Genomic DNA, 13,307 nt, shown 5'->3' with positions numbered 1-13,307 from the left:
ATTTGCAGCTGAATTACTAATCCTCATTTTAATACAGATAATTAAATCATTCAAAATTCACTATTATTCACTATACACATCGATAATAGTTTATTTGTACCAACATAGAAAAGTATTTACAGATGTCAAGCAAATAGTAATGTTTCCAATTATATTCAACTATTGTAACTAACTCTTCCAAAAAAGTAAAAACTATATAAGATTTTAAAACCCCTTCAAATGTGCATGAAGTAAGACAATTCTTAGTCCTAAGTTCGCATTTCAGGGCAAAAGCCAAAACAAAGCAGTTACAAAAATTGAAAAGAATTAAATAAACAAACCCATTTTGGCAATCTACAATGTTAATTCTAAAACAGAACTTTAGACGATTGCAAGCTCAAAAGGGATCGTGAGTATTTTTTTCAAGAATCAAATATCGGATTAAAGCCAATAACTTACTATAGCAGATCGGCAACTGTCAATGAGTCTTTTTACCATTCATATGAATTAGAAACCTTAGCTGGCACTCATTTTAAAATAGTTACCGATTGTAGCGCGGTGCGCAGCACATTTGTCAAAAAAAGAATTAGAACCCAGAATAGCTCGATGGCTAGCGATTCAAGATTTCGACTTTGAAATCGAACATCCGTCCAGAGTGAACTGAAAATATTTTAAGTGTAAACATTGATGACTGCCTAATAGTAGTACAATTGCAAGGCGAACAAATACGTATAATTCCAAACCATAAATAAAATCTAAGCATATAACGAGATAAAAAAAGATGATATATTATTATTAAAAAAATCTAGTGAGCTGCTGTCACTTCTTAAGATGATTCTTATTGCTTTATGCTCAGTTTGAATACAAACTAGGACTAATTTAATCTTTTAATGTATACTTAGTTATTAAATTCTTTTTTCCATTTTTTTACATTTTATTTGGAAACTGTAAATTTTGTGAAAAAATGCAGAATTCAAGAAAGTTTCTAATAAACCGGTCTATCGAAATATTTTTTTTTCCATATCATTGCGTAAATTTTTCTATATATAATTCAATCTCTTCTACTCGTTTAAAAACACGCATATGTTTTTTTCCATAGTGCACAATGCAATTGGAATTAAAGGGGGGCGCCTTCGCGGGCGTCCAAGCACTTGGGCCACTAGATGAGCCCCCAGACCGTTCTAGAGGGCGTCCAGAATGCCGCCCCTCCTATAGAAGGTTAGCAAATCCTTTAGCCCAATACCCGCTTGAGGATCGCCCCACACACGGGGCGATCCTCAAGCGGGGCTCTGGTCCCATATGTCTGTGCGAGGAGCCCTCCCTGGCTAAGGCGTCCGCTATCTCATTGCCCTGGATACCGGTGTGACCGGGAACCCAGACCAACGTGACCTTCCTCTCCTCGTACCCCTTTGCACTCCTTTATCAACAAGGAGCGCGTACGCACTGACTTCAGCGCCATAAGTGCAGCCCTACTATCCGAGCAGAAGAAGACCCTCCTGCTTTCGTGATTGAGCCGAAACACCTCTCCGGCCGCCATCAATATAGCGAAAATTTCTGCCTGAAACACAGTGCAGTACTGACCCAGAGGGGCCGACAAGCTCGAACCCGTTGTCTCGCAGTATGCTCCAGCTCCGCCAAACCTCCCATTCTGAACCCGTCCGTGTACCAGACAAGTCCATCCCAGGAGCCAACTGTGCCCTCTCTCTATTCTACCCTTGATGGGTCCATTTGTCAAAGAAGGTCATCTCGAGGATCATGACGTCACTCGGCATGCCCATGACCCCGCGATCCCCGGGCCAGCCCTAGAAAATGTCGTACTCGCCCCGATTGAAGGTTCCCTACCTCCAGAGCCCGCAGCTCGCCAGCCTGATCCGCCAGAGAGGGCAAACCCACCAAAGCCTCTAGGGCCCTCGTGGGCGCCGTCCTCATGGCGCCCGTTATGCAGAGGCAAGCCAATCTCTGCAGTTTGTCAAGAACTAGCCTTGCTCCTGCTCTTTTGACCCCCGGCGACCATGCCACTGCATGATCTTTGACCCCAGGCCCCAAGTGCCTCCTACCGCTCTCCGGCACGCCCACAGAGCTCCAACGGCCGACCTGGTCCTTGATTGTATATGGTCCTGGAAGGTCAACTTGGAGTCCAACCATACTTGACGCTTCCGCTTGCAGAAAGAGGCAGCCCATCCATCGAAATGTTGAGGTTACACTCCAACTTCCTTTTCCTGGTAAAAATGACCATCTCCACTTTGTCAGGATTGACAGCCAAGTTGCTGTCTCGGCACCATTGTCAGAATCTTGCCAATGCCCCGTTCAGGAGCCCCTGCATCCTTGCTCAAGGTCGTCTGCATATGCCTGAACATAGACCCCGTGTTCTTCCCTCAAAATATGCAATATCTCGTTCACCACTAGGCACCACAAGAAGGGGACAAGACCCCACCCTGTGGACAACCCCTTGTTGAGTCGGTGGAGACCTGCTCCCCACCCAGTCTTGCCTCGACCCTCCGGTCGGTTACCGTGGAGCGGATCCACTTTATAATGGCCGTCCCCACTCCGGTACGTTCCACCGCCCTGCAGACCGAATACAAGGCCGTGTTATTGAAAGCCCCTTCAATGACAGCGAACACGCACACCGACAGCCGTATTGAACGTATTGAAACTGAATTGTGGAGATATGAATATATTTTTACAAAAATTTCTTAGAGAGAAATAAGTACTGAACGGTAACATTCATCCAAGTAACAAACTATTGATTGGCATAAGAATCGTCTTGGGCTCACCCATACTAGAAAAAATAAATGCCTATTCGAATATACATTGTCACGCATCATATTAATTAATTAATCATTCTTTTTATTGCATTTTTTAAGTGTTTCCGAATTGCGATAAAATCAATGTAAACTTTATTTGGCTAGTTTATTGGTTATTCCCCTCGAATGCTCTTTTTGAAACTGAACTTTTTTTCTTTTCCAGATCTATAATGTTTGTCCTAATGATTTTTTTTTGAATGTTTAGCTTAGAGAATTTTTTTTTTGTTTTGGACTTAAGCTAACATGTAATATTTTCTAGTGAGAGCGTAAACACAGAAACGTTTTCGTTTATTTGTTTGCTCCCAAGATATTTATGAAATGTATTTTCCTTGTATGAATAAATAAAAAAATACTTCCAGTTTGTTCTATTTTCGTTTTTAAGATAAGAAATACAAACATTACTTTTCCGCCAGATCTCCCTAACGGTTGGTTTTTGACCCAACGTTTATATAACAAACTATTATTTATTTTAAACAAGGGCCTTAAGTTTTTCGCTTTTGTTCTGAAACACCCTGTATATCACAATAACCTCTCATAAACATTCTTTGATCCCTTTTATTTAGCCCACTGTAAAATGAAGAGTCTGTATTTATTAATTTTTTTATATTATTTATTGTCTCTGATCTCATTCTAAGTAGCCTCTTACAAGGTTCCTCGGTGTATAAAAACAAGCCATGGTTTAAATATCAATATATTCCGAATGAAATTACATTACAAATAAATGAAATACATTGATAGGACATAAAAACCAATCTAATCTTCTTTTTTGGCATCAACCTTGCCTCCTCTAATACGACCTGTTCTTCGAGCCGCAATAAGACCAACTTTACGACCAGCAGAAGTGCCCCTTTTGACAGTCGAAGCTTTTCCAATATGCTGGTGATTACCACCACCATGTGGATGTTCAACAGGATTCATAGCAACACCACGTACTTTGGGCCAACAGTTGCGTTTAACCTTGTACTTATGGTATGCTCTACCGGCTTTCAAAATCGGTTTGTCAATACGACCTCCTCCAGCAACAATTCCTGTAAATTTATAAATGCAGATTGAAAAGCACTATTAAATACACACTTCAAATGATAACAATTGTCAATAAATTTCAGAAAGAGCCTCTAAATGCTACATCAGCCTTTTCAGGGTAGGTATATGCAGAAATCATCACCAAAATAAAAAAACTGGTTTCATTTGAAAGTAAAAATTCAAAAAGTTGAAATATATACACTCACCAACCATAGCCCTGTTGTTGGACGGTATGACTTTTTTTGCTCCTGAAGGCAACTTAACTCTAGTTTTTTTTGTATCATGATTGTGGGCTATAACTGTAGCATAATTTCCAGAGGCTCGAGCCAAACGGCCCCTATCGCCGGTTTTTTCTTCTAAATTGCATACAATAGTTCCTTCAGGCATTGTACCAACAGGTAAAACATTTCCTATGACAGTTTTAGAATGTTAACATTCTAAACAGGATACGGTTGCATATAAACTTACCAACTTGCAAATTGGCTTTCTTTCCACAGTAAACAAATTGTCCCGTATACATTCCTTCAGGAGCAATAAATAATTCCTTCCTGGTTTTAAATTTGTAAGGGTCACGGAAATGCACCACCGCAAGCGGTGCTCCTCTCCCGGGGTCATGTATAATATCTTTTACAACACCTTTAATGTACCCATGCCTTTCGGAAAAATCCAAATAACGTAATTTAGGTGCCCCCTTTCTTCTCTTAGTATGTGATTTGAATACGGAACCAGCACCCTTTCTTTGTGCTCGAATAACACGACCCATGATAAACTGAAAACATAACCCTCTCTAGTATTAGATGTACAGTATAATTTTAAGAAATTGTTTCAAACTGAAAAATATTTATGTAAGGAAATGATTACGAACAAAAGAATTGCGTTTACTATAAATCCGAAAACGGATGGTTTGGTTCAACTTCGATATTTAAAGATTAAAATTTTGCATACCTTTCGTTATCAAAAACAAAAGTGAAGGAATGGGAAAACACCGTCGTTTTATTATGCGCTGGACAAATTTGCAAGGGCCACTCGCTCCAATTAAAAAGTTACAAAGGTAAACGTAAGAATACGGAGGAATCTATATGTTTGAGTATTGTTGCGTTTAGTTTTTGGAGACAATTTAAAGGTTGTGCAAGTTTAGAAGAAACATCGCTACAAATTTCAATTATAAAAAAGGAATATTTTTTTAAAGTTGAAAAACAGCTGTAGTTGACAGCATTTATCTGTGGTTGACACGTTGATATGTCATCGTTCGAAAATTTGCTGTACGATTTTTTTGTATATTTTATAAGTTTCAATTTTTTCGATTCAGTTTACAAATGTTTTGCTATTGTAACATTTCATGATAGTATTGTTTAACGTATTATTATTCATTATAGTCCTTTTTGGACTTATCCTTTTATACATTGTAATTTATAGCTGCAAAATATTTTACAAAATGGAGCCCGAAGTTGCAAAATATATGAGGACGTAAGTAACTTATTAGATTATAGCTACATTTTTGGATTGTTATTTAAGCATGTTATCTATAATTACTTACAATACAATAATATGCTAAATTTCTGCAGCGAACGAAAACCAGGTTCTCTTGATGTCCATCCAACTATGGATGCTATGATTCTGAGCTATGAAATTGAGGTGCAAATTCTTGGAGCAAAAGAAAATATAATACATGGAGAAAAAAAAGTAACCCTCGGTAAATTTTGTGTGCTATTACAATTGAAATTGTCATTATTTCTAGAGTCTTAAAAAAATAATTGAACTGCCCTTACACAGCCGATCAGACTGCCATGCATTAGCAAGAGAAGTAATAAACCAGTGTGATATAATCCATCACTCACGATTGGCTGAAGTGGAACAAATAATTTACTATTTAAAGAAAAGAAAGTTGCATGGAGGTCTTAAAGGTGTGTTTTAGTGTGTTTCGTGCTTTGTAATACAAATGCTATTTCTTGAGTCAAAAAATTCAAGAATAAGGTGTAATAATTTTTATTTTCTCTCATTTTAAAAGTAGTTCCAATTTCCTCAAAACTTGCCTTGATATTTCTAAAAAAACAAAAATGTTAAGGCTTGTGGCCTGTTAAAAAATATTTAATGTGTTTGATGGGTTTTATTTTAACTTATTTTGTTTTTGAAACTGTACAGGACCCTCAAAAATTGAAGCTATAAAGGGATCATTTATACCAATACTCATAACAGGTATTTCCAAAAGAATTTTATTTCAGGTATTATGTCTTGGGCTTATTCAGGTGATTGAATTATGTTAAAGATGTCCGATAAAAATAGATTTTTAAAAGTAAATTGATTTTGAGATAAATTAGGTTTTTGTAATATAGTTATTCTATTTTAATTGGATTTTGACATAATTTTCTAAGAGCTTATGGCCTACAATAATTTGGCATTTTAGCTTTTTCACCATATCAAATATCATTTGCTTTTTAAATTTTGCCACACTCTGTAAAAGCCAAATTTTTTGTTTTTTGACAATGACCAAAAGCATATTTATTATGGTTAATATCAAAATTGTTTTGAGTAGTTCAGCCTAATTATAAAGAGGTACATCAGTGCAAATGTTATGTTCTTAAAGAATGTTTATTTTTAGGCGCTTAAATTTTGGATAATTGGGTATGAGTAATCATTTGCGACTTATAGATTTAGATGCATTCTGGTATATTTTATGTTAGTATATTTAGTATTTTAATTTTTTCAATATGTTATTCTTAACAGCATTTCAGGACTACTATTGCAACATTTTTTTAACAGTATTAATTCTTTAAATTTTGTTTGGTAAGTAAAAAAAGAAATGATAAAAGAAAACTAAAAAACAATGTCTTTATCCCCCTATAACAATTTTAATAACTCTTAAGCTAACAAGGAATTAATACCACCCATTAATATCATTTGCCTAACCATTTGTATTTCAGTGTTGACATTTTGGTGTGGAGGTGTGAAGTCCTTATTATGCTGGTGTAACAGTGCAACAACATACCTTTTTATCTCTTTCACTGTTAAAACTTATCTTCCAGGTGATGGTGATAAAGCCATTGATAAAGGCAGTCACCATGAAGCTAACTACAATAACTTATCAGATTATATAGATCTCCTTTATGAAGGTATGGCAGAGAAAATTAAGGGAGCGCATTCCATACAGTTTCTCGCGAGAGTTCCGGAGAATCTGGAAGCTCTGTCTAAAAATGGTAATTTTATGTTTTATTTTGTATTGCATATACAGGCGATTCACGTCATTTAGAAGTGTCTGGATTATAATCTATTGTGGCACACATCTAATTATTCATTTCTGTAGTATAAGTTCAGGAGAACTAACAAAGGAAATTTCTTCTAAATTTGATGCCATACTGAAATATGTTTTTTTCCTTCGCTACAGTATTGCCGCTCTAACCGTTTAATGCAGCTCCAATTTATGGGTACTATTGTTTCAGTCAAATTTATTATCTACCTCCATAATTGAGAAAGAAATACCTTTTCTTTTGTGTTTAACATTTAACTGTAAAAATTTAAATCAGTATTTTATTGCAATAACATAATAATTAATAATTGCACTTGCTGGCTAAACTTTGTTTATGTAATGGTTTTATAAAAAAATAGTTATACAAAAATTTATTTTTTTGCGATAAAATTTGCTAGATATTTGAGTTGGCTTCTGAGATGTAATAAAATAATATACACTTTTTCCGGTAGACCTTGCAATGCTGTGTATCGCGGTCAGATGCCAAATCTAATTGGAATTTTGTTAGTTTCCCAGAACTTTAATTAAAATCATCCTATATATTGCATTTTAAACAATTGCTTTTAGAAACATTAATCAGTGCTCTGGGAAGGGTGTTACGTGAAGATTGGAAACGGAGTATTTCATTAAGTACTCATCTTGTCTTCACATTTTTTTGTTTCTCAGTGTATTCATGTTTCCACGAAGTCATTTTAAAATGCAAGGTGAGTAATTCTTGAATTTATGTAACCACCGCCCAAAATTGTTAAATAGCTATATAAATTATGTTATGTTAACCCCCAATTCAATTGAAAATATTTTTACTCAACGGTCGTTAAAATATTTTTGTGCCACTCTGTATATCCAAGCTAGTTCTTTGAAAAAAATGTAAATACAAATTATTTCTAACAGTTTTGAGAATAAGTAAAGTACAGTTATCAAATGAAAAAAATGACCTCAGGAATAACCTGACAATTTAGTATTAGCATTTAATAGCAGTGGAACTATATTAATTTGTTAATTTACAAAATAATTATTAATCATTCATTGTTGTCAATGGTTTAGTATTATCAGTAATTATGAAAATGATGGTTTTTAATATAGTACATATATATTTTGTTAATGTATTTTTTCATATTGAAGTTAAGTTCGTCATCTTTCCAAATATAGCTGTCAAATATGTACTGATAATTATTTTAGACAAATGTCACAAAAAGTTGTGGATATCTATGATAGGGGGTATGCCACTTCACAATAAAAAAAGCCAGAATTCAAGTTTTTAGAAGTGTATTAAGAACTTTCAAGTAAAAAATTAGTTGTGTAGAAACAATGCTACATGCATGCAGGGAATTACCTTTATCATTATTGCATATAATTATTGTAAATACGAGAAAAAGAAAAATATTTTCATTTTGCTGAAGAGGCAATTAAAGTGGATTTGCAAATTAGCGTTTTCGTTACCCGTTCAATTATCTCCGGCCCCCTGCTTATTATATAACCAGAACCGTTCCTCATGTCGAAAATAATATTCATGAAAAGATATTCAAAAGAAATTTGAGTATGCTGTGCTGCTCACGTTACTTTTTTTTCCTCAATATTGTTTCTAGAATTTTATAAAAATTAGCTGAAATGAAAAACATTTTTTAATTTTTTTTTGTCTCTGTCTACCTATCAAATGAACTTCTTTTAAATCGTATATCAAACTTATCCGAGTTATTTTGTTTAGAAGGAGAATTGATTTGTTTATTCTACAGGGTGTCCTGTTTTTAGAACATAATCGAAGTTGTCAATAAATTTTTGGGACTTTTAAAACCCATAAATTATGTTTTAAGGTTGGGTCTATATGTATGGATATAATTGACCACGAATTAAGGCGGTATGATAAATGGAAAGCTGAGCTTGAAGGGTCAGAGGCCCCTTCAGATATTCCTATAGTAAAAAAACCCTGTCCAAGTAGTGCGAGTATGTCGGAAATTCCGCGTAGTAGAATACCTGAACCAGTTCGTCCAAAGTCAGGCAATTTCAGTGACACCAACATAAAAGCTGCACTAGAGGGTAGCATTTACGATGATCTAACAACGTCGATGGAAAGTATTGACGACAAGAGGCTTACTACTGAACAAAAGGTGTAGATCATATGTATAAATGACAAGTTGTCGGATAAATTGAATTTTAGGTAAAACGATTTCGAACTCTGGTCAGAAAACAAGAACATTTATTAAGAGTTGCATACTATTTGTTATTAAACATAGCAGAAGATGAAACCGTTGAAGAAAAAATGTCAAAGAGAAACATAGTGGGATTGTTAGTAAAGGCTTTAGATAGAGACAATGACGATTTGTTAATTCTAGTCGTTACTTTTCTAAAGAAATTATCAATAATGCAGTGCAATAAAGATGCCATGGCGAGCTACAATATAGTCGACAAGTTACCAAAGACATTAGAATCAAACAGTGTCGATTTAGTTCATTTAACTTTAAAATTACTCTTTAATCTATCTTTCGATGGAAAATTAAGGAATCAGATAGTTGACACTGGATTGTTGCCCAGGATTGTTAGTTTGATGGGTTAGTATTTGTTTTTAAATGGGTAATCGGTTGGTTAACTTTATTGATCGCAGGCGATGATAGACACCAAGAGATTGTGTTAAAACTGTTATATCATCTGAGTTATGATGATGACACCAAGGATCACTTTATAGACTGTTTTGGTTTGGTATGCGACTGTTTGGATTCCTACCCGCACGTTTTATTAAGATTACTTATATTTTTTAGATTATTGACATGCTGTTGCTTAATGTTGCTAACGAAAGTGACAAAACCATGATCGCTTTGTGTGTAAATTTAGCTAGCCACCCACCGATAGCTCAGCAAATGGTAAAAAATAATAGAATGCAATCATTAGTGATGAGGGGGTTTACTTATCAAGATGGTCTGATAATGAAAATGCTTCGTAATATTTCAGATTGCGTTTGTACTGCAGCATCCTTCATTGTTAGTATTTCCTTCTGTTTTTTAAATCTGTGATAAAGCTCAGAAATTGTCTTTTAGGAGTTTGTCGGTGATATCGCCAAAGCTGTTGTTGAATCCAAAGACCCTGATTTTGTGAGAGAGTGTATTGGAATTTTGGGGAATTTACATCTTCCTGATCTCGATTGGGCGGAGATTTTCAAACACTTTGATATGACCAGCTGGATTAAAGATATGTTAAGCACGAACAGTACAGATCCAGAATTAATATTACATGCAAGTACTTCTTTATTTGAACTTAACTTCGAACTTGAACTTGAACTTGGAGATAGGTTCCCTAAGATGCATGCTAAAACATTATTACCCAGCATTTTTTGTTGTTTGCGGAAAGCGGTATTAAAAGTTTAAAGATGTACGAAATTGTAAAATAAATGTAAATGTCAAATCAGGAAAAATTATTTCCTCAGGACTAAATTTTAATTTTCATAATAATTCAAATCATAGTCCGAAGATGTTTTGTACAGCAAAGGGCTTATTTAAAAAGCGATAAAAATAACAAAATAAGTCAGATGATAAGTAGCAAAACCAACACTTTACTAAAAATATTTTAACGTGAAAGATAACACAAGACTATTATTAACTCTGACAATTCAAATTTGTGGCCAATTATTATTTTAGTTTAAATGATCACTTTGCCTGAATAACTGTATATTAATTTTGAGTATTTGAATACTATGATTAGCTGTAATCAGTAGAGTGTATTTGTTCTGTTCCAGGTTATAATCTTCTTGGGAACTACTTCTGCAGACGAAGGTTGTGCTAAGTTGATTTGCGAATCTGGCATTGTAAATGTTTTGATAGATCTACTGAAGGTTCATCAGGAAGACGACGAAATAGTGCTTCAGATAGTTTACGTGTTTCACGTTATCTTGTGGCATGAGTGTAATATAGAACACCTTAGTGAAAAGACAGGTATGAGGCGTCAGTAAAATTATTCAATAAATGGCAATAATTTTAAATTAAATTTAGATGCCCCCGCTTACCTAATAGATCTTCTTCAAGACAATAATAAAGCGATCCGGAAAATTTGCAATATGTGCCTCAATACGATTTCAGAACACAATAAAGTATGGGCCGATAGGATTCGTATAGAAAAGTTTAGACAGCACAACGCTCAGTGGCTGCAGATGGTTGATTCCCAGCAACTTGAACCAGAAGATGAAGATGAAGACGAACTGCCGCCATATTTGAATACAGAATATTTAAGTACCGCAGTAGTACCACCACTATCAGGTACTTATTTTCAACTACTCAAAAAGCCTTTATTTGACACATAATATAAAGTTCAATATTTTCCATAAACTGTTGCAAATTGACAAATATCCGGAATACACCACTAATACCTACTCTTTGTCAGATACTCTTCAAGCATTTAAATAATATAAAAATCTTTCAAAAATGACAAATTCCTTTCTCATTCTTTCAGATTTGAATGAAATGCAGGATGACGATATATTGGCCGAAAAAGATTTAGAATATGATTATCTAACTAATGGTCACGATGACAACGACACCCAGTAAGTTACACCAATAAAACAAATCGCTTATCCTTGAAGAGGGCTGGTTTCACAAAAGATTCAGTCAAGTCTCAAAAATAATTATTTATAAAACGTCAAACGGGTTTCGCTAACATGTGAACCATCAGACCTATATTTATTTACATAAATATAGCAATAGGCATATACAAAGACATCAACTCAAATGCACACATACACAAATTGGAACGAGACCGAATCCCTTTCATTTCACAAAGAGTAAAAAAAGTTGTAATTACGAAATATATAAAAGTAACAATATTACATCCAAGACCTGCAGTTAAATACTTTTGGAGCAGTAAGAAAATATCAGGCTCAATTACAATGGTCATTTCAGGCTTATTATAGTCAGCATTGCGATTCATCATTCTCTTTATAGCTCTTCACAGTACCAAAGGATAAATAAAAGAATTCTCTGAATAAAACTGGTAATGGTATTGGGGATTATTTCCATTCCATTCACTCATTTGTCAATTAAAAAAAAATATATATTATATATATATATATATATATATATATATATATATATATATATATATATATATATATATATATATATATATATATATATATATATATATATATATATATATATATATATATATATATATATTGGGCACACATGTATAAAAAGTACATTTAAAGTTGTCAGTATGAATTTTCGAAGTAAACACACAATGTATATAACAAACAGTTTACACATGCACAAACAGTCTAAAATTCAGAGGTCATATAGCAAAGTTGCATTCAACAAATTTTTTATAGTTATAATAGCATTGTTTTTTTAATTCAATTGGGGTTGTCTTTTAGAGTTGCTGGTATTTTGTTATACAGTTTAATACCAATGAATTTAATGGGAGATTGAGTTTTGTTTACACGATGATAGGGAACCCACAGATCATTTTTATGTCTATTATCATACAGTTCGGAGTTCATTAATTTTTATTTTCATGGACATAGATTTTGTACGAGAGATGAAAATTTAAGGGAGAAGTGGTATTTTCATTTTTTTAAATAGAGGCTGACAGTGATCCTTACTTTGTACACAACACAAAGTTCAAACAATCTTTTTATGAATTTTAAAGATTCTATCTGTCTCTGAAGAGTCCCCCACAACAATTTGCTATATAATACTAAAATAAAATGTTAAAGCCACCTCAAAAGTTGAATAAGTTTTCAAATCTGAAATGTAACTTTCACTTAAGTTAAGTCTACTATTTATGTACACACTCAGAAATTTAGCTTTGTGAGCTGATGTCAGGTGCATTTGAAAAAAAAGACAACGTCTGATCTAGGCTGGAATCTTTGTTTTGAGCTGAAAAATTGCCAAGTGGCATTTTATTGTTAGTCACACATGCGAGTCGAGTAAAAGAGATGCATTTGGAATAAGCTGAAGGCACGTTTTTTAACCTCAGTAAAACAAGAAAAAAATTGAAAGGTCGAATCCCTGATTTAACTTATACAAACATTAAATGGCGGGTTAAATAAAGAGTTGCTCATTACAACTCATTAACCAATTTATTTTATTATATGTATTTGGTTAATTGCATTATTCATTTTAGGATCTTGGATGACTACGATGGCGAAGGAATTTGAAAACATTAACATTTTATGTGTACACTTTATCAGTATTTACGCATTCTAGTCCACTTCGTGAGTTTTATTTATTTATAGAGGGTGATTTTTTGCTTTGAAATATACTCACATGTTTCAA

The 13,307-nt window shown here is 34.0% G+C and overlaps 2 protein-coding genes across 4 annotated transcripts; one reads left to right on the top strand and one right to left on the bottom strand.

Annotated features, from left to right (window-relative positions):
* Positions 1-3,460: 3,460 nt before the first annotated feature.
* Positions 3,461-4,896, bottom strand: LOC132697459 (large ribosomal subunit protein uL2). The gene is made up of 4 exons (XM_060662998.1): positions 4,752-4,896; positions 4,275-4,575; positions 4,013-4,216; positions 3,461-3,811 (listed from the first exon to the last, which is right to left on the bottom strand). The coding sequence occupies exons 2-4, from the start codon at positions 4,567-4,569 to the stop codon at positions 3,537-3,539; spliced, it is 774 nt and encodes a 257-aa protein (XP_060518981.1). The 5' UTR covers positions 4,570-4,575; positions 4,752-4,896; the 3' UTR covers positions 3,461-3,536.
* Positions 4,897-5,018: 122 nt separating this feature from the next.
* LOC132697458 (kinesin-associated protein 3) lies at positions 5,019-13,305 on the top strand. Of its 3 annotated transcripts, none has more exons than XM_060662997.1 (15): positions 5,019-5,273; positions 5,372-5,489; positions 5,545-5,710; positions 5,949-6,002; positions 6,830-7,000; positions 7,618-7,754; positions 8,862-9,155; positions 9,206-9,596; positions 9,650-9,744; positions 9,804-10,022; positions 10,080-10,274; positions 10,775-10,970; positions 11,115-11,291; positions 11,485-11,575; positions 13,156-13,305. In XM_060662997.1, the coding sequence occupies exons 1-15, from the start codon at positions 5,146-5,148 to the stop codon at positions 13,187-13,189; spliced, it is 2,466 nt and encodes an 821-aa protein (XP_060518980.1). In that variant the 5' UTR covers positions 5,019-5,145; the 3' UTR covers positions 13,190-13,305. The 3 variants fall into 3 exon arrangements, with proteins under 3 accessions (XP_060518980.1, XP_060518978.1, XP_060518979.1); XM_060662995.1 differs by having other exon boundaries at positions 5,020-5,273; positions 11,028-11,291; positions 13,156-13,304; XM_060662996.1 differs by lacking the exon at positions 5,949-6,002 and having other exon boundaries at positions 5,020-5,273; positions 11,028-11,291; positions 13,156-13,304.
* Positions 13,306-13,307: the final 2 nt, after the last annotated feature.

This window comes from Cylas formicarius, unplaced genomic scaffold (assembly GCF_029955315.1).
Source record: "Cylas formicarius isolate icCylForm1 unplaced genomic scaffold, icCylForm1.1 PGA_scaffold_1__22_contigs__length_36826433, whole genome shotgun sequence".
Taxonomy (NCBI): Eukaryota; Metazoa; Arthropoda; class Insecta; order Coleoptera; family Brentidae; genus Cylas; species Cylas formicarius.
The sequence above is the reverse complement of the archived record's forward strand: the minus strand, read 5'-3'. Positions and strand labels throughout refer to the sequence as shown.